The sequence below is a fragment of the Hemiscyllium ocellatum genome, chromosome 20, assembly GCF_020745735.1.
Source record: "Hemiscyllium ocellatum isolate sHemOce1 chromosome 20, sHemOce1.pat.X.cur, whole genome shotgun sequence".
In the NCBI taxonomy this organism is placed as follows: Eukaryota; Metazoa; Chordata; class Chondrichthyes; order Orectolobiformes; family Hemiscylliidae; genus Hemiscyllium; species Hemiscyllium ocellatum.
The window spans coordinates 47,759,246-47,781,625 of NC_083420.1; the positions used below are offsets into that span (position 1 = coordinate 47,759,246).

The 22,380-nt window shown below is 39.9% G+C and overlaps 1 protein-coding gene across 1 annotated transcript in view; it reads left to right on the top strand.

Annotated features, from left to right (window-relative positions):
- sdk1a (sidekick cell adhesion molecule 1a) overlaps positions 1-22,380 on the top strand; it is an 827,262-nt gene that overhangs the window by 731,071 nt on the left and 73,811 nt on the right. The window contains exons 30-32 of the mRNA XM_060840817.1: positions 1,071-1,272; positions 10,667-10,770; positions 11,563-11,633. Of these exons, the coding sequence (XP_060696800.1) occupies positions 1,071-1,272; positions 10,667-10,770; positions 11,563-11,633 (377 nt within the window). The remainder of the gene's footprint in view (positions 1-1,070; positions 1,273-10,666; positions 10,771-11,562; positions 11,634-22,380) is intronic.

Sequence of the window (22,380 nt, forward strand, 5' to 3'; positions counted from 1 at the left end):
AGAGCACAGAGTTAAAGGCAGTATTCTTGGCAGTGTAGAGGAACAGAGGGATCTTGGGGTCCAAGACCATAGATTCCTCAAAGTTACCACAAGTTGTTAAGAAGGCATATAGTATGTTGGCCTTCATTAACTGGGGGATTAAGTTTAGGAGCCGTGAGGCTATTCTGCAGCTCCATAAAGCTGTGGTTAGACCACATGTGGAATATTGTGTTCAGTTCAGCCTTATTACAGGAAGGATGTGGAAGTTTTAGAAAGGGTGCAAAGAAGATTTACCAGGATGCTGCCTGGACTGGAGAATTTATATTATGAAGAAACGTTGAGGGAGCTCGGACTTTTCCTCATTGGAGTGAAGAAGGATGAGAGGTGACTTGAAATAGGTGTACAAGATAATGAGAGGCACAGATAGAGTGGATAGCTAGAGACTTTTTCTCCAGGGCGGAAATGGCTGTCATGACAGGGCATAGTGTTAAGGCAATTGGAGGAAGGTTTAGGGGGAGATGTCAGAGGTCTGTTCTTTACACAGAGTGGTGGGTGCTATGCTCTGGCAGCAGTGGTAGTACAGTTAGATATGTCAGGGACATTTAAGCAACTCTTGGATAAGCACATGGATGATAGTAAAATGAAGGATAGGTAAGTTAGTTTGATCTTAGAGTACGATAAAAGGTTGGCACAACATCAAGGGCCATAGGGGCCTGTAGTGTGCTGTATTGTTGTATGTTCTATGAAATATTTTATCAAATAAGTCTGCTGTTGTTGGATCACCTCATTTTTGTGATTCTGTAGTTATTTAACATAGTGATGCTAGAAAACGCATCTCTGATTTTAGGCAAAAGTGAGGACTGCAGATGCTGGAGATCAGAGTCAAGATTAGAGTGGTGGTGGAAAAACACAGCAGGTCAGACAGCATCCGAAGAGCAGGAAAATCAACATTTCGGGCAAAAACACTTCATCAGGATCTCAAATTTTGCCCCGTTTTCTTTTAATTTTGTTTTGTTCATTTCAGTGAAATCCAGAGTGTTTTGGGATGGCTAGAGGACAGAATCATTTTGAAACTATATTTTGTTTTATAGACCGCCCACAGCCAGCCATCAATCTGACAGTACCTCAGTCTGAGATTCGGGGTCGAAGTTTGCTGTTGCAATGGAAACCAGGGAGTGACGGGTCATCACCAATCCGCTACTTCACGGTGCAAACAAAGGAACTACCTAACATGACTTGGCAGACACACACCTCTTCAATTAGTCATGATGCTACGTCATATGTTATAGACCGGTAATGTGTGCAGTCAATTTAGTTTGAAATTCTGCATCTTATAGATATCATATTATGGTTTATCAAATTAAGACAAAGCTATTTTTATGCATGTGAATAAATTAATTGAAAGAGCCTCAGGTTTCCTGAAAATCTGAAATCAAAATAGAAAATATTGAAAATATATAGGTGACAATCAAAAACTGGAGGTGAAATATTTTGAAAGATAATGTTTCATAATTTCTGATCAAAGCCAACAGAAAAATATGGGCTGGACTTTAGAGAGCTCTATATTATCTCCTATCACAACTGAAAAGTTGTTAGTTAGCCCATCTACTGAAATGCTGGCTGCCCTGCAGCCATTTTATGCTGGAGGCTGCCTTAATTGTTTCATGTAAGTTCCACTTTAGAGAGATGCAAGCCAATCTGATTGGCTATATCTCTGCAGTCCCAGCAGAGCCTTGTACAAGCAGTGGCCATTGCTCGGACTACAGACAATCCCTGAGGAAAATAAATGATAGAGCTCATTGGTAAAGATAAATCCAGGTTTTGATAAGTCTGGCTGACAAACCACACTGAGAGCATATTTTTTGGTGGGGGGGGTGGTGGTGGTGGAGGAGATGTTTTAGAGGTGGCTTGTGCTTTAAAGTGGAGATATGACCTTAAGAAGATGTGTTTCCCATGAGTACAGGGGACCACCCCCAAAGGAGCTTTTCCCCCAAACCAGCTCCACCTCCTTACCCAACAGCAGCCTGTGTCATGAAAGCTGCTGGGCTACCTGCCCCAGCGTTGGGTAAAATAGTTGCAGATATGGCATGAGCCCCTTAACTGACCATTAATTGGCTTAATAACTTCAATAGATCCAATAGCAGACAAGATATCGGATGACTCCCCCACTTGGGAAACTGGGTGGGCAACTGCTTGCTAGAGGAAACATTCATGTTCTGTAAAAGGATTGATTTGATAAATTTTTGTACTTCATGTTCTTCCTTTAAATTGGATCTGTGGTTTCAGATTAAGGCAGTTTTATCTTATAAAGTTTTATCCTATCAATACAAAATTCAGCAATACACTAATCTAGAACCAAGGCAAAAAATCAATGTCATATATAATATCGTTAGGTTTTTTTAACTGATACACAAAACCATTGTGGCATTATGGTCTGCTTGAATATTCCAGCGGTGAAGTCTGTGCTTGGTTGGTGAAAGTTTATGTCAGGAATCTTCAACACCAAGACACTTATTACTTCTATTGTTTGTTACCTAGAGCAGTTCTTTAAGGTGACTCCTAAAGCTTTTCTCAACAACTTTCTGTCTCCAACATAGTGGAGAATCATAGATATTCTATTGCTGAATTTGCTTCCACAACTCTTTCAGGCAGTGCATAGCAGTTCATAGCAACATGCTATATAATTTTTTTTGCTTATGTCATCTTATAGATATCATATTATTGTTTATCAAATTAAGACAAAGCTATTTTTATGCATGTGAATAAATTAATTGAAAGAGCCTCAGGTTTCCTGAAAATCTGAAATCAAAATAGAAAATATTGAAAATATATAGGTGACAATCAAAAACTGGAGGTGAAATATTTTGTAAGATAATGTTTCATCATTTCTGATCAAAGCCAACAGAAAAATATGGGCTGGACTTTTGAGAGCTCTATATTATCTCCTATCACAACTGAAAAGTTGTTAGTTAGCCCATCTACTGAAATGCTTTTTGAGAGTAATGGTACCTTAAATCTGCACACTCAGGTTACTTTCTGAAATTACTGATGGTTTCGAATTATTTTACTTTATCAATATCCTCAATGACTTAGAACATCTGTATTGTTAGTTCCCCATATTTTTCCCTTTGATAAGGACAACAATGCCTTCTCTTATCTTGTCACATCAATAAAGCTTTATTAGAATCGCATCAGAAATATGAAATCTTACTCCATTTCTCAGGCCTTGGCATTCTTCCCAAATAGTGATACTCGTTAGTCACAATATTTCATCTGGGGCTAACCAGTATTTTTTGAAGACTTCATGTAACTTCCTTGCTTTTGAATTCAAGTACCATTTACAACCTTCTCAACTTATTCTGCCATCTTCAAATCTGTCACAGAATCACAGAATTGTTACATTCCAGAAGGAGGCCAGTTGTCCATTGTGTCTGCATCAACGCCGCTAAGGAGCAATATGACTTAGTACCATTCTCCTGCTTTTCCCCATACCATGAATATTGTTTTCAAATAAACAATTATCCAATGCCTCCTTGAATGCTTCAGTTGAGCCTGTCTCCACCACCCTTCCAGACAATGTATTCTTAACTACACACTGTGTGAAAAAGTATTTTTTTTGTATCACATTTATTTCCTTTGGTAGTCCTATCTTTGCTCACCCATTGACGATCCTCTTATGAGACGGAACAGTTTCTCCCCTTTTTCACTGTACAGCTCCCTCATAATATTGAAAACTGCTTTCAAATATCCTCTTAGCCTTCTCTTAGGAAAACAGTCTCAACTTTTCTAATCTAACTTCATAACTGAAGTTTTTCACTCCTGCATCCATTCTCAGACCTCAGCTGAGCTGCTTAATTGTCCACCATCATTCACAATGGGATGTGGCAGGACTTGTAGAGCCTAAATTTGATCCATTGGTTGTGGAATCATTTGGCTATATATCAATTGCAGCTTATGTTGTTTGGCATGGAAATAGACCTATACTCTAGCTTCGTCAGATTGACCATTTTAGAAATGTCTGGTCCTGCTCTCAGCATGCCCTGCTGCACACTTCATTAAACCAGGGGTGACTCTGGTAGTAATGGTAGACCGGGAGATATGCCAGCCCGTAAGGTTACAGATTGTATTTGAATATAATTCTGTTCCTATTGACGGCTCATACTGCCTCATGAATGTCCAGTCTAGACCTGTTCAAGTCCATCTGATTTTGCATCGTGATAGTGCCACACAACACAATGGAAGGTATTCTCAATGGGAAGATAGGACTTCATCTCCATAAGGACTGTGCAATGATCTCTCTTACCAATCCCAACATGGACAGATGCATCTCCAACAGGCATACTAGAGAGGATGAGATCAAGTATGTTTTTCACTCTTGTTGATTTCTTAATATTTGCCACAGACCCAATCTAATAGCTATATTCTTTAGGACTCAACCAGGTCAGTCAGCAGTGGCGATGAAGAGCCAGTCCACCCTCCGACCACTCTGATGTTTTTCCAATTGTGTTGAACGTGGAAAGTACTGATTCATCAGGTGCTAGGAGGCAGGGAGTGGTACTGAGTAATCAGCTGGAGGTTTCCTTTCCCATGTTTGACCTGATGCTATTAGATGTGATGGGGTGCAGAGTTGATGTTGACACCCAGAAACACTGATTTCCCAATTGTACACCACTGTGCTACCACTTCTGCTGTCTGTTCTACTGTAAGACAGACTGTACACAGCGGTAGTGAATGTGCTGTCTGGAGCATTGTGTGTCAGGCATACTTCCTGAATAGGACTATGTTGATTGACTGTGAGTTAGCTTTCCCAATTTTGGCGTAATCTTCAGATGTTAGTAAGGAGGACTTTGCAGAGTCAACAGGACTGAGGATTTGCCATTATTGCTTCCGGTGCCTTTTCACAGGTGGTGCAACTGAGTGGCTTGCTGTGCGTTTCATATTACTTCTAAGAATCAACCACATGCTGTAGACCCGAGCCGTGTGTAGACCAGATCTGTTAAGGGTGGCAGTTTTCCTTCTCTAAAGGACATTAGTAAACTGGATGGTTTTTTTTTAATGACAATCTATAATGGTTTCATGGTCAATATCAGTCTTTTAATTCCAGATTTTTATTGAACTGAAATTCCACCATCTGCGGCGGTGAGATTTGAATCAGATTCCCCAGAATATTACCACCCGTCTGTGGATTATTGTTCTGCAACATTGCCATTATTATTGCCTCCTCACTCCTCACAGTTTACAATGCTAACAAGTTTAATAACATCCACCAATCTGGAAATTACCCCCTGCAAACCAAGAACCAGATTATTAGTATGTATCAAGAAAAACAAGTGTACCAAAACTGACACTGAAGAACTACACTACAACCCTTCTTCCAGCCTGAAATCTACCCATTAGCCATTATTCTCTGTTTTCCATCCCTCAACCAATTGTATACCCATATTGCTGTTGTCTCATTTATTAACGAGCTATAAATTTTCTCACAAGCCTGTTGTGATACACTGTACCAAACATATTTTGGCATTCCATGTACATCAGTTCAATATTTTCCTCATCAACTCCCTTTATTACCATTTCAAAGACCTTTAGCAAGTTTGTTAAATATGATTTTCCCTTAGTTGACACACATTGCTCCATGAAGCTCAGAATTCTGTCCCAATAATTTTTTCAATACATTTCCCCAACACCAAAGTTATACTCACTGGTTCACAATTGCCAGGCTTATCTTTGTAAACTTTTCTCAACGAGTCAGTTACATTTGCATTTTCTAGTCCTGTGGCACTACTCCCAAATTCAGGGAAGATTGAAACATTGTTGCCAGTGCCTCGCAATTTCCAGTCTCACTTCCTTTGGTATCCTTTGATGTATATCATCCAAACCACTTACATTATCAACTGCCTATCCAAGGCCAAAACCTTACCAGTTTTAAATGCTTCCAGTAACTGGGTTTCCTCCTCTGTCACCATGGTCTGACCAATAATTCATTCCTAAGTAAGGACAAATGAAAAGTATTAATGTAACATGTCAATCATTTCCCTTGTGTAAATATCCCACTTCTACACATCTACTGTTTATGTGCCTATGGAAAACTTCGGGGTTCCCTATGTGAGCTGCTAGCCATTTTTTTCATAATCCTTCTTTGGTACTCTTAGTTGTGTTTCTTGTTTCCTTCTGAACCTTCTATATTCAGTTTCATTCTTAATTCTATTTAATACCTGAGGAAAGCGTGTTTTTTTCTTGTTTATCTTAATCTATCTTGATTTTTATTGAGGGAGCTCTGCCTATATTTCCCTTCCCACATCTGTGCCTGAACTATCTCTTTGAAAGTAGCCCACTGTTGAGCTACAGTTTTCCATCAATCTTTGACTCCACAATCCAGGCCAGTTCTATTCTTGCCTCATTGAAGTCAACTCTGACAATTTATTATTCTAACTCTGGATTGACAAATGTCATTTTCCATCCTGGACCTTATGAAACTATGATCACTGCCCCCTAAATACTGTCTCATTGGCAATCGTTCTACTTGGTCACCCTCATTCCCAATAACAAAGTCTAGCAGTGCATCTTTTACAATTGGACTTAATACTGACCTACTGCATAAAATTTTCCTGAATGCAATCGAGGAATACTTGTCCTTGCTATTCCTTACACCACCAAAATTTATACTTGTTGCAGTGTTGTATGTCTACATCCCTCCTACTAGTTGGAGGTCTACAGACTGCACTAAGCATGTAATTATACCTTTCTCACTGTTCCTTAGTTCCAAGATGACTCTATCCTTGAACATTCTGGGACATCATCTTTCTATAGCACTGCAATGCTCTCCTTACCAAGTGCTGCCTTCCCTCTGCCTTTATTTCCTTTCCTACCTTTCCTGAATACCTTGTAACCAGGAATACCTAATGCTCAGTCTTACTCTTCTATTCTGTTATAGCCACAATATCATAATCCCATGTGACAATCATTGTGAAACTCAGCAATCTTATTAACTATATTGCATACGTTCACATTCATGCAGCTTTACCCTGACTTGAAGACCCTTGAGTTTGTCTGTACCTACACACCCTTTAAAATTATACTGTTTAATTTGTATCCATTCTCCAATCTTTTTGCCAAAGTTATTCACTTAATATTTACCCAGAGTTAGATTTCATTTGTCATGTGTTTACTTATTTCACCAGCCTGTCTATGTCCTCTGGAATTCATTGCTATTAGTCTCACTGATTACTGTATTTCTGAGTTATATGTCACATACAAATTTGGAAATAATACTTGATGTACCTAAATCCATGTTGTTAATGTTGATCAAATAGGGCCGTGGTTCCAACACTGACAGTAGGGGTACATACTCCCTATTTTCCTCCAAACTGGAGAAATAATTGTCATACCACAGTGTCCTTTTTGTTCCTGCACCAGTTGTGTATCAAAGCATTCACTGCCTCCCGAATCCCAAGTGCTTGGATTTTGAGAACACTTTTTTTAAGGTAGTCTTTGTTAAATTTCCTTTGCAAGTCCATACATACAAGATCAATCACATAACCCTATCAACCTGTTATTTGATCAAAGAATTCCATCAAATTAAATGAGTAGTCCATTCTTCAAATCCATGCTGGCTGTAATTTATCAGCATGTATTTCATTAATTGCCAATTAATTAGAGACCATCACTATTGTCTCTAAGTGATTTATTATCTCTAGTGTTAGGATGACTGCCCTGTACTTGGTTTTATCCTTGTTTTTAAACAGGAATATAACATTTGTGTTTGTTCGGGGCTCTGACTCCACTCCCATATACAGCACTAATTGGAAGTTGTGACCAGATTTTTCACAATTTCCAGTCTTATTTTCCTCAGCAACTTAGAGGGTGTCCTATCTGAACCAGATGAACTTTGTGTACTATCAACCTTTTAAATCCCTTGAGGAGAAAGTGAGGACTGCAGATGCTGGAGATCAGAGCTGAAAATGTGTTGCTGGAAAAGCGCAGCAGGTCAGGCAGCATCCAAGGAACAGGAGAATTGATGTTTCGGACATAAGCCCTTCTTCAGGAATTCCTGAAGGGCTTGTGCCCGAAACGTCGATTCTCCTGTTCCTTGGATGCTGCCTGACCTGCTGCGCTTTTCCAGCAACACATTTTCAGCTTTTAAATCCCTCCACTTGATGTCTTTATATCAAGACCCCCTCTCACTAGTATCCTCACATACGTATGTGGAAGGACACCACTTCAACTGGGACAACATATCCATCCTAGGACAAGCCAAACAAAGACACGCATGAGAATTCCTACAAGCATGGCATTCCAACCAGAACTCTATCAACAAACACATTGAGTTAGACTCCATCTACCACCCCCTGAGAAAAGGAACAGGAAGTGACTTCACCACAGGAAATAACCACCACAAGAAATAACATCACCAACCCAAAGAAACCCAAACATATAAATAGAAAGAAGAATTTTCAGCATTGCTTCACATGAGGTTCACTGAAGATGTTACCTAGTCTCGAAATGAACCTTTCAGCTCAGTGAGCAACCTACATCCAAAACCTCAGCCTGAGCTACAAATCTTCTCAAAACTTGCTAAGTCTTTATATATTGTCCAATTTCTCTACACATGAAGATTGATGCAAATAACACATTTCATCCCTGAGTCATATGCTCAGTCTCAACAAGAAGAAATGTAATATAGGTATTCAGAGGGCATGGGAAGACTAGTTGAAATTTCTCCTCTTTCGTGAACTTTGTAGTTTCCATCTTGGTGGCAGCTCTTTTTACATTGCACATAAATTCATTACATTACATTATATGAAATTTGATGCATCTTTTCAGGAGCAGCAGTTGCCAACAAGTTTCTTCTGATGAGGGGAAACTTTCTAATTTGATCCCCATTCTTCAAGCAACTACCTTGCATTCCTATGCTATGGCATTCTGAAACTAGCTCTAGAGCAATGTTTATTAGCGTAAACTCTTAACAAATTTACAACATATTATAGAAGGTTTGAAATTTCTGATTATAGAAATTATTCCATATTGGTTCATGATTGTTCCCAACATGCCTTTTGCAATGGCTTGTGCTTCTACTTTGATGCTCTTAAATTCTTTTTATGATAAATGAGGGCAGAATATTCAACCTGTCTACTCTGTTCTTCATTGGAATTAAATTATGGCTTGATAACCAAGTGAATTTGAGGTTTTGAACTCATTATTTTTGTAGGTATGTGGAAAATCATTTTTTTTGGAGGTAAAATACTTTGCATTTTTATTTCTAAGGATCCACATTTCTATACCTGGGCAGTCACCAAGTTGCGAATAGGTTTTGTTCTAGAGTACATTACGAGTCAATTTGTACGCAAGTCAGAACACAATGCAGGACAATACAAAATAGCCGCTCATATGTATGAGGACACATTGACATGTCAGATCTTTAACATAAATCCACCTCTGTATAAGATCTTATAGATGTTTGTCAATTAGGGACTGCCTTATCTGATTCAGTCATAGTTATCTGTCCAGGAAAAAGTGAGGTCTGCAGATGCTGGAGATCAGAGCTGAAAATGTGTTGCTGGAAAAGCGCAGCAGGTCAGGCAGCATCCAAGGAACAGGAAATTCGACGTTTGGGGCATAAGCCCTTCATCAGGAATGAGGAAAGTGTGTCCAGCAGGCTAAGATAAAAGGTAGGGAGGAGGGACTTGGGGGAGGGGCGATGGAGATGTGATAGGTGGAAGGAGGTCAAGGTGAGGATGATAGGCCGGAGTGGGGTGGGGGCGGAGAGGTCAGGAAGAAGATTGCAGGTTAGGAGGGCGGTGCTGAGTTCAAGGGAATCGACTGAGACAAGGTGGGGGGAGGGGAAATGAGGAAACTGGAGAAATCTAAGTTCATCCTTTGTGGTTGGAGGGTTCCCAGGCGGAAGATGAGGCGCTCTTCCTCCAACCGTCGTGTTGTTATGTTCTGGCGATGGAGGAGTCCAAGGACCTGCATGTCCTTGGTGGAGTGGGAGGGGGAGTTAAAGTGTTGAACCACGGGGTGGTTGGGTTGGTTGGTCTGGGCGCCCCAGAGTTGTTCCCTGAAGTGTTCCGCAAGTAGGCAAGTAGTTATCTGTCCACCCAATTCCAGTAAGTCTCTGCACCAAAATTATATTTATTTTATCAAATAAGATCTTAGCTTAAAATAAAGAAACATTGTGGATGCTGGAGATCTGAAACAGAAACAGAAATTGTTGGGAAATCTCAGCAGGTCTGGCAGCATTTGTGGAGAGAAATCAGAGTTAACGTTTCAGGTCCAGCAACCCTTCTTCAGAACTCTGACCGCTCCACAAATGCTGCCGGATCTGTTGATATTTTCCAGCAGTTTCTGTTTTTGTTTCTGAGTTACAGTGTTATGCAGTTCTTTTGAGGTTTTTTTTCATCTATGCAGAGAAGTCAGAGTTAATGTTCGGGTCAAGTGACCCTTCCTCATAAGATCTTAGTAGTATGCTTTACTGGTACCAGTGCCTTTAACTCTGTATTTAATCCTTGCACCTAACTATAGAAGCAGATGCTCTCAGTCATTCTTTTGTACAAGGTTTCATGAGTTTGGAAGTTTTATTTAATTCCCAAAATGGTTCAAAATTTTCATTACATTTTCTGCATGGTAAAACTAATTCAGAAAGGAAAATAATGTCCTTAAATATTTATTCTTTCCTGTCATTTGCCAGCTTAAAGCCTTACACCTCCTACCAGTTACGAATAATGGCGACTAATGATATTGGAGACAGTGTTTATAGTGTACCAACAGAGCCAGTGACAACACTGCAGGATGGTAAGGATGATTTTTAGTGTTATTTTTTGCTTTGTTCTATTTACTTGTTACATTCTTTGGTTTAAATGGATACTTAACTTATTGCTGATAAAGGGTGGCATTGGGAAAAGCACAAGTTAGGCAGCACCCAAGGAGCAAGAGAGTTGACATTTAGGGCATGGCCCTTCTTCAGGACTGAGAAGGGCAAATAGAAAAATAGGGGAGTGATGGGTGGGGTTAGGGAAAAGGTGGGTGGGATGGCGATAGGTGGGCAAAGGTAGGAGGTGACTGTAATAGGTTGGTGGGAAGTGTGGAGCAGATAAGTGGGAAGGAACCCAACTCTGACTATTATTTGAGTCAAGATTAGAGTGGCGCTGGAAAGGCACAGCAGGTCAGACAGCATCCAAAGAGCAGGAAAATCGACGTTTTGGGCAAAAGCCCTTCATCAGGAATAGAGGCAGGGTGCCCGAAGAGTGGAGAAAGTAGTTTAGTAAAGCAATTGAAGTGTTCCAAAGTATTTCACTGCAGCATAAACAGACAGAAGTTGACACTGATATGGATAGCATTTATTCACAATATTCCTATTTGGGGAATCGGTTGGAAAGAGATACTGAGCTCAGCTATAAAAATTGGTTCCTCAGTATAAGAAAATTGTACCGCTCTTTGGAAAAGAGCATCTTCATAGTTTCACCTCACATAAAACATTGAGATATCATCCCCTCCTAATCTTCAGTCATCTTCAGAATGATTCAACACATTGTATAAAATTGTGACGCATTGTTCAATTGCTTTACCTATAGTTCTGTTTTTCAGTTCCCAGTGAACCACCAGTTATTCTCTCTGTGATTCCACGCACCACTACCTCCGTTCTTGTTCAGTGGAAGGCAAGTTATGTCCTCTGGACTGTAATTAATCCTTTGTGTATTAAAAATGTCTATTGAGTTGGTGAAGTATTAAGAGCTTTTTTAACAATGTATCACAATGTATTATTTAAATGAGATTTATAAAGAATATAATTAGCAGCAACACAAAACTTAACACAACCAATCATATTATCATGGCATGGTGATCAGTATAACTCAGTATATTATATTCATAACGTGAAACTGTGCTCTAAATGGTTTGAATGTGATGTTAGCATTGGCTAAACGTCTGTTATTCATTCATAAATGTATCTCTAATTTGATAATAGATAACAAACTCACTTCTAATATTATATACTTACAAGCTTCTACAGATTTCTAGAATAATATTGGCTTTGTGAGAGCAACACAGTGAAATGATTTAACCTTTTTATCACAGTTTTCACAACATGGATTAAATTATTCACAACCTGGCATTGTAAATCTTGTCATGAAACATGTCTTGGAAAAAGATCTATAATTTCTGTTTCTATTGTTAATATAATTTAATGACTTTTCTGTGCTGTTCATAGTGTTTGGACTTAACACCTAAATTGCATGTGGAGCTTCTGTTTTTATTATTATATTTTTGAACATGTTACATATTATGCCTCCAGTCCTTCCATTGTCAGAGATATCGTGGCTGGCAAGCGTCTTGCAGGGCTGTTTTCACCATCTGACTTGTTGCGATAAGCACTATTTAAAAAACATACGGTGCTGAATATGTATTGGTAGTACCCATTGTTGGATAGTTTGGATGCCATCATGATAACCAAGATGACACCTGTGATCCACATGCATGTTTTGCAGTGAGGTATGCCTGTAAGAGTTAGTGTGCCCACAGTAAATAGTATTTAGATAAGGCAGATATGATATCAGTATACAATGCTATTTTGGTGAAAATGTATTCAGCAGCAAAAAGACACACTGCCACCCATCTCCCCATCCATCAGTGCTATTTAAAGGAATCATAAAATCTTGTTGCTGATTTATTTCTTCTGGCTGTTGCTTCATTTCCACATGTTTTTAGTGCTTTCGATAATTGTTTAAAGTTGGAGAGTGGTGTTGCAAGTAGCTCTATCTACAGCACATGGACTGCAGCGGTTCAAGAAGGCAGCTCAACATCACTCACCAAGGGCAACTAGGAACGGGGCAATAAATGCTGGCCATCCATGATGCTCACGTCCCATGAGTGAATTTTTAAAAAAATCTCTCCCTGCTATGGTATAGGGCAAAGTTGACATTAGCATTTGAGGAGTGATATATGTGCAGTCAGTGGCATCTTACATTAAGAAAAGTCTGCAATCCCTGGGAAGCTGAGCATTCACTCCATCTGTATGTTTAAGGCAAGAGACCGTAAAATGTTGTTACCTCTCATTGAAGATCAGAAAGCATCAACAAACTCTGTTGTGCGGCATTGTGTAGCAATTTGTGCAGTGTTGCAAATATCTTCAGCTCTGTCCTGGATAGGTTCAGATGTATAAATCTTCGGGTAAAAAATGAGGTCTGCAGATGCTGGAGATCACAGTTGAAAATGTGTTGCTGGTTAAAGCACAGCAGGTTAGGCAGCATCCATTTTCAACTCAGATGTATAAATGTTCATCTCATAAATCATCTTCACAGTCACCAGCAGTATCGTCCTTATCCTGTTTTGTGGGCCAGGGATGGCGGTCTATTCCAGGATCATGGAAGTAGCAATCTCTTCAGATATGATAAGCAGGAGAATTAGGCTAGCATCCAATGAGAATATCACCATAGGGTGAGATAGGTATTAATAGTTGAGACAATGTGGCGAGAAATCTCAGTGGACCTCGGAGAAAGAAACCCTCCATGAAACTCAATTAAACTGACACTAAATCAAAATATGACAATTTCTTTCCAGATATCTTTATTATACAATCTTGAACGAAACAAACATCAGCAATAATAACTAATAGATTTACAGCACAAGTAAGATAATTCTAAACCACACATGGTATGGATGTAATTTAGACTTTAACATTCAGGGTTAGTATTTGGTAAATATAAGCTAACTCTGACAAATTGAAATAAACACCTCAAGGACTAAATTTTAAATGGCTGATGTGGTATAGACTGATCCCAACCTGAGGTTAATGTTTTTGTCAGTCACAAATTCTCATTAATATTCTGTCTCCTTTGCAAAGGAATTCCAGTTCTTTACTTTTGAAGATCTTAACTATTGCTCTTTCTTGTTATTTCAGTCTCTTTGTCCGAGACCAGGACTCCTGAGACTGCTCCCAAGCATTTAATTGTTGGCACAGCTTTAGGTTTTATCATCAGCTGGTTTCACAGAGCTCCTGCTGGATTTCCTTCAGTTTCAGTCTTTCCCAGTAAATATTGCCTTTGGGCTTCCTTCACCCCACTCATGACTCATCAAACTCTAAGTAGCTCTCAGGAGTTTATTTTAGCTCTAATTATTTTCCATGGCATGGAACCACAGCCCCTGACACTTCTCCTGAGCCTGAACTACATGATCTGCTAATCACAACATTTGTGCTTTATAGCTCCTTCTGCTTCAGTAGTGTCCCAGTTTCAAGTTGCAACTATCCTGTTTCAGCAAAATACTCCCTGAAAATTTGAAACCAGAGAACCTTCTTAAGCACATCTCCAAGATGACATAGCCCGGCTTGAGATATCCTCAGCCTTGACTTTTCGATTAAATATCCCTCAATTATAATGTCCTTTTTAATCTGATTAAGTAAATAGGTTTTACAACCTTTCAGAAATTACTGAATGCTTTTCACTGATTTAGCTTTAAATTCCAAAACACACAATCTGTTTGGATTGTCACTACTGCAGGCAGTGTGGGCACCTTGTCTCAAGCTGAGCACAACACGAACTTATAGTCTAATAGGTTTATTTGAAAGCACTAGCTTTCGGAGCACTGCTTCTTCAACACCTGGTGAAGGAACGGTGCTTTGAAAGCTAGTGCTTCCAAATAAGCCTGTTGGACTAAAATCTGGTGTGTGATTTTTTTTTAACTTTGTCCAACCCAGTCTAACACTGGCTCCTCCAAATAATTTATAGTTGTTAACCATTTGATACACGTGACTTCAACCTTTAAGTGTAAAAGAATTCCACGTGCTTCAGTTGCATATATCCCATTTTCTATTGTTAAATTTTCATTCCTAGTATATGAAAACACATGACCACAATACAGATATTTGCAACACAATCAATGCATCCACTTCTCTGCACAAGCCAGAAGCAGCAAATGTAAGAATGTGGTGGAACATTGTGATGCTATAACTTAGGATTGTGTGCATACTAAACAGCTGATGCAGCACATTATAGACAGAACAAAGCAATTACACAGCCAACAAACCTGATCAAATCTCTGTAGTCCTGCCACATTTGGTTATGAATGGGTGGTGAACAATTCAACAATTGACCAGAAGAGGAGGCTCCAGAAATATTCCTATCTTCAACTGAGATCCAAGAACATCAGTTCAAAAAAGCAAAACTGAAACGTTTGTAACTATCTTCAGCCAGAAGTGCCAGGTGAATATTCTGTCTCCCCTTCACTCTTCGTAAATTCAAGAAACAGCTAAGGGTATTGGATGCAGCAAAGACTATCAATCCTGATAGTATCCCAGCTATGTGTAGACAAGTACTCCAAAACTAACCATGACCTTGGCAAAATTGTTTCCATCAAGTTCAACACAAAAATTTGGATAGGCATAGGCAATTTTCTGTCCGCAAACAGCTAGACAAACCAAATGCAGCCAGTTGCCACTCCATGAGCCTCCATCATCAGCAGAATAATGGAAGTGTTATCAAGCATTTAGGTAATATAAGTATGATAAGTAAGTCAACAGCAAGGCCATCAATTTGTAGCAGTGTATTAAGATGTATCCAATATAACGCGATCTAATAACTTAGGCAGTAATTAACATAGCTTAAGTGGGTATACTTTCAATAGAGGACACAGAAACTCAGAATGAATTTGTCTTGTAGGCTTCTCAAACTTATACTCTTTACTGCAAAGGTGAGATGTGAATAGCTTTATTAGTTATAAATATGCTGCCATCTTTGGTTTCACCTCCTCTGCTTGCCACGTTCAAAGTTGTAGACATCATAATAAAGGCCAGCACTGTCTCCTGCACAGGGGTCAGAAAAAGTTTCATGCTTATTGTCATCCATGTAACAAATGTCCTTGCAAAAAAGAGTTGTGTAATTGAGCATCATGCTATCTGTTTGTCTTACGTGGATGTTGTGGCACTGTGTGCAAGATGTAAAAATTTGGGTGTGTTAAATGTTCTATGTGTTTGAGTGTGTAGCGGAGTAAATGAATGTCAGGTGAGAGTTCTTATTGATAAAGATTTTTATCTGAATAATGATGGTGTAGTATACTGAAAAGTGTGTGAAATTAGTGATGCAGTTTGAAGGATATGGAATTTGAAGACGCCTGCGTTGATCTTAACCCCTTATGTGAAGTTGTTGAAGTTGACTTATTTGACTATCTGCTTCTGTTGCCCTCTGAACATGTGACTGTGACTGAAAGGACACCTGCAGACAAAGGGTATGTCCTTTAAATCTGTCCACTAAAACATCAATTACAATCTTCAACAGCTTTGGAGCCTGATCTTTGCCCTATTGTGCCATTATTCAGTATTTCATAGATCAGGTTCAATTCCTGCATGACAGTAAGCACTATTTTCAGCCAAAATGTGTCGTGCCGTTCAGAACAGCAGAAAGTTTAAAGTACTGCTCACTGTGTGAACTGCTAATTGCTTTTACAATGTATGTATGTACCCAAGTGAAACAGGTAGATTCCATTTATTTGGATATCACTGGTGGGTATATTTACTGCTAATATAGCCAGTACAAAATAACCTTGAGAAATTATATAAACTAATAAAGTAAGTAATTAAGTGGAAATGGCTAGACAAATTATATCATTGTATATTGTGGGAGCTGGCTAATCCCATTGAGAACTGCAGTGACCACATTTGCAAGAGATGGTTGCTGGAAGAACTACGGCTCAGAATTGATGAGCTGGAATCTGAGCTTCAAACACTGCATCACATCGGGATGGGGAGAAGGACCTGGGTGCTGTGTTTCAGAAGGCACTCACGCCTGGAAGATTACATACTTCAGATTTGGTCAGTAGCCAGGGACAGCATGCTGTGACTGCAATTGAGACAGGTAGAAGGATCCTGCAGTAAGGAACAGAGGAGCCTCTGCTGTTAACCTTGTCCAACAGGTACGAGATACTTGCTCCCTGTGTAGATCAGGGAAAGGGCTGTAGTGAGGATGAGTGACCACTGCACCATGGTATGGGAGGGCATTCAAGTTTGGGGAGCAAAAAAACAAGTGGTAGTTGTTGTGGATTCTATAATTAGGGGAATAAGCAGGACCAAGAGTCCTGCTTGGCGTGTTGCCTGCCCGGTGCCAGGGTAAGGGATTTCTCTGACCGGCTTGAAAGGATATTAGAGAGGGAGAGGGAGGATCTGGTTGTTGTGGTCCATGCTAGAACAAACAACATGGCAAGAATAGGAAAGACGACTTGTTCAGGGATTATCAGGAGCTAAGAACCAAATTAAATAACATGTTCTCAAGGATTATAATCACGGATTACTGACTGAGCCACACATGCAAATTGGCTTAGGGACATGAGAAAAAGGGAAGTAAACACGTGGCTAAAAGAGTGGTGTCGGATAAAAAGGTTCATTTTCATGGACCACAGGCACCAGTATTGGAACAGGAGGGATTTCTACCACTGGGACAGTTTCCACCTGCACTGAGCTTGGGACTAATGTTCTAGAGAAAAGGGTAAGCAGGCTGGTCAACAGGACTTTGAACTAGAAAGTGGGGTGGAAGGGAAGGATGAATCTTCCCTTAGTGGGAAACAAAACAGCAGGTTAACATATGTAAAGGTTGATTCAACTGATAGAGATGACAGGCAAGGAGAACTCAGGAGAGGTTATTAAAATCTCCAGCACAAACACAAATAGGATCGAGTGTTTGGAAACGGTTAGCAATCAAACTTCAAGCACACTGGACAAATAAGTGACAATGAGAAGAGGGAAAGTTAATGCAGGACTGAAGGTGTTCTATCTGAATGTGCGCAGTATAAGGAATAAAGGAAATGAGTTGAAGGTGCAGAACAAAATTGGCAGGGGTGATGTGATGGATATCACAGAGACGTGGCAGCAAGGTGTTCTGGATTAGAAGGCTGAATATCCAGGGATATAAATCCTATTCGAAAAGATAGGCAAGTGGGCAGAGGGATGGGCTTGTCTTATTAGTAAGAAATTAAATTAATTCAACAGTAAGAAACGAAGTAGGGTCAGATGGTATCGAATCTGTGTGGGTAAAATTGAGGAACCGCAAATGTGAAAAAAACCATAGTTGGAGTTATGTACAGGCCTCCAAACAGTAGTAAGGAGCTGGGGCACAATATACATCAGGAGATAGAAAAGGTGTGTAGGAAAGGCATAGTTACAGTGATCGTGGGGATTTTAATATGCAGTTGGATTGGGAAAATCAGGTTGGTAGTAGATTGGAAAAAAAAGGATTTGTGGAATGTCTGTGAGGTAGCTTTTTGGAGCAGCTTGTGGTGGAGCCCACGAAGGAACAGGCAAAACTGAGTTTAGTGTTGTGCAATGAGGCAGACTTGATAAGGGAGCTTAAGGTGAAGGGAACCCGTAGGAGGCAGTGACTATAATATGATTGAATTTACTCTGCAATTTGAAAGGGAGAAGATAGAATCAGAGTATTACAGCTGAATAAAGACAACTACAGAGGCATGAGGGAGGAGCTGACCAGAATGGACTGGGAGAGGAGCCTAGCAGGAAAGACAAGGGAACAGCAATCCAGGAATTTTTGCGAGTGATTCAAGAGATATGAGAGAAAGAAGCATGGTACAGGGAGGATGAGGCAAGGATGGCTAACTAGGGAAGTCAGATAGGATAAAAGCAAAACAGGAAACATATAATGTGGCGAAGAGCAATGCGAAAACAGAGGATTGGAAGGCTTATAAAGACTAACAAAGAGCGACAAAAAAAGAGGGTGAAGATTAAATATGAGGGTGAGTTAGCCAATAACATAAAGGAAAATTAGTTTATTAGATATATGAAGGACAAAGGACAGGCAAAAGTGGATATTGGACTACTGGAAAATGACGCTGGAGAGATAGTAGTGGGGAACGAGGAAATGGCTGAGGAACTGAATAATTACTTTGCAGTTTTCATGGTGGAAGACATGAGTAATATTCCAAACAATTCCAGAGAGAAAGGGGGCGAGCTGAGTATGGTGGCCATCACCAAGGAGAAGTGCTAGAAAATCTGAATGGCCTGAAGGTGGATTAATCACCTGGGCCAGATGATCTACATCCCAGAGTTCTAAGGGAGATAGCTGAAGAGGTAGTGGAGGTGATCTTTCAGGAATTGCTAGAGTCAGGGACTTCCCAAAGGACTTGAAATTCGCTAATGTGACAAACTCTTGTTTAAAAAGGGAGTAAGTCAAAAAACAGAAAATTATAGCCTGATTAGTCCAGCCTCAGTCATGGGAAATATTTTGGAGTCCATTGTAAAGGATGAGATTTATGAATACTTGGATGTTTATGATAAAATAGAGCAAAGTCAGCATGGTTTCATCAAGGGGAGGTCATGCCTGACTAATCTGCTAGAATTCTTTGAGAAAGGAATAAATAGGTTAAACCAAGGGAAGCCAAAGGATGTTACCTACCTGAATTTCCAGAAGGTCTTTGACAAGGTGCTGCACAGGAGGCCGATGAGTATGATAAAGCCCATGGCATTAGGGGCAAGGTGCTAGTATGGATAGAAGATTGGCTGTCTGGCAAGAAACAGAGTGTGGAGATAAAAGTGTCTTTCTCCAGATGGCAGCTGGTGACAAGTGGTGTTCCGCAATGGTCAATGTTGGGGCCACAACATTTCACTTTATACATTAACAATCTAGATGAAGGAACTGAGGGCATTCTGGCTAAGTTTGCAGATGATACTAAGATAGGTGGACGGACAGGTAGCATTGAGGAGGTGGGGAGGCTGCAGAAGGATTTGAGCTGGAAAAGCCCCCACACTCTGGGTTCTTTCAATGAATCCCTGCAGAAGGATTTGGACAGGTTAGGAGAGTGGGCAAAGAAATGGCAGTTGGAGTACAATGTGGGAAAGTGTGAGGTCATACACTTTGCTAGGAAGAATAGAGGCATGGACTAATTTCTAAACGAGAAAAAAATCAGAAGTCTGAAGTGCAAAGAGACTAGGGAGTTCTAGTCCAGGATTCTCTCGAGGTAAATTTGAAGGTTGAGTCAGAAAGGCAAACGCAATGATGGCATTTATTTGAGAGGACTTGAATATAAAAGCAGGGATATACTTCTGAGGCTCTGTAACCCTCTGGTCAGGTCACATTTGGAGTATCGTGCATAGTTGTGAAACCATATCTCGGGAAGAATGTACTGGCCCTGGAGCGCGTTCAGAGGAGGTTCACAAGAAGGGTCTGTTTCCATACTGTACATCTCTAATGTTCCAGGAGTGAAAAGCTGAACATGTGAGGAACATTTGAAAACTCTGGGTCTATACTCAATGGGGTTTAGAAGGATAAGGGGGAAGCTTTTTGAAACTTACAGAATACTGAATGGCCTGGACAGAGTAGATGTAGGGAAGATGTTTCCATTGGTAGGTGAAACTCGGACCCAAAGGCACAGTCTTAGAGTAAAGGGAGGACCTTTTAGAAGAGAAATAAGGAGAAATTTCTTCAGCCAGAGAGTGATGAATCTATGAAATTCATTGCCACAGAAGACTATGGAGGCCAGGACATTGAGTCTATTTAAGACTGAGATAGGTTCTTGATTGTCAAGGGTTACAGGGAGAAGACAATAGAATGGGATTGAGAAATGTCTCAGCCACAATTGAATGGTGGAGCAGACTCGCTGGGCTGAATAGCCTAATTTCAGCTCTTATGTTATTTGCTCTTATGAAGACACATCCTTTTATCTTGGGTCTAGAGTGGCAGTGGCCTCTGATTGTGTGATAACATCCTCGTACTTGGCTCACCTGTTGTAGCTTCTTAAGAGGCCCTCTTCTGGCTGCTGGGTGACAATACACACTGTCTTTGTCACAATACAGAGAAATGCAGCAGTGAAAGGAGCACTCTCAACTATGTTCCCAAGGTTACCTGCCTTATCTTGTGAGGTAGCAATCCCACTGGTGTCTGTTCATGGATTTGTATTTGGCATGTCTTGAATTTAGCTAAATCAGGGAGGAAATCTGTTTCATGATCTGTCTCAACATCAATATCCAGTGTGTCTACACTGCGGATATTGCATTCTCATTGGCAATCATTTTTACTCTTTAGCTTTTTTTACCTATTCCATCAGCTTTTTATTTTCGTAAATTGGTTAATTAGATAAGGCGTACAATAGTGACATGCTGTTGGCACTGCATGTGTTAGTCTTATTAAAGTTATGGGGGCAGCATCCTGCTCTCAAGCAAGAGGATAGGGAATTCTTCCCTGGGTCCTCTTCTGGTCCACCTTCCCTCTGAGAAAACAGCTCTCTGATGACTACCTGGTGAGAATTCACCAATGAGAGCTCCCTTCTGCCCGAGCACTTTTTGTTGTACCATACTTCTAGGGGCAGATTATTTTCTCTGTCAATCAGTTGTCTGAACCCTTTTCACTAATGGCCATGGGAAAGCCACGCATGCTATCTGATGACAGTCATTGCCTTGCTCACCTTTATTTGGGGGTTTATTTACCATTGTTTGGAAGAACAACGCTTAGTTTTGAAAACAACATACTGGTAATAGAGTACATTTGGCACTGGCTAAACTGTTGAAACCAGTTCAGTGTGCATTGTGACTTCTGTGTTTCTCATACTTCTTTCCTTTTGTTTTCCCACACTAGAATTTTGGAAAGTTATTACTGCTGGGATAGCTGTAAAATTAAATCTAATGCTAGGAAAGTATTACTGAAACTCAGTTTTTAAGGGACTCCAATTTCCAACTGTTAAAGTGATAGTACGACACTAGCCACACACAATATTGGTCATGTCTAGCTAAATAGTTATACAATCAAAGATGGTATAGCACTGATCTCATTTAAAACAAAAGACCACACAAAGTTGATGTGTTGCCTTTGTTGCATTCATTTGGTGAGGGCTTAATCACACATCGCAATGCTGATGTCTAATTTTATGTGCTATTGAATATTGTCTCCATAACATTTCATCCAGTGAATCAAAAGCAAATCCAAAAGGCTCGGTTGCATGCGTCACACTCAGATTGCACACTTTATTGCATACACAAGGTTCTCTTATAAACTGAAAACAACCCAGCCATTAAATTGCACAAGCTGTTACTCCTGCTTTTTGCTTGAGTTAAACAGTTTATAAATTATGACTATTACCTACATTCGCCTATTAAAGCTGTGATTAAAAAATATCACAGCAACTTGGCTAATTAAATTTATGGTAACTGATGGCTATAAATCAATCGCATTGAACAAAAATCATCATATTGGATTAGGTGGTTTTTGTCGTGTTTGTTTGTTGCCAGTTGGAAACATTTCTGTGTGTGCAGTGAATAAATATTTTATTAGCACTAAATGAATGGGATGCTCTGTTGGCACAGTAATTTGCTCTTGAGATTCAAAAGGGAAAAAGCCAACATCTTCCTTTGAACATTCACCTTCTTCCATCTCATGTTGAAGTTACGTTCATTTGGTCTGGCATAACCAGTAGTTGGGA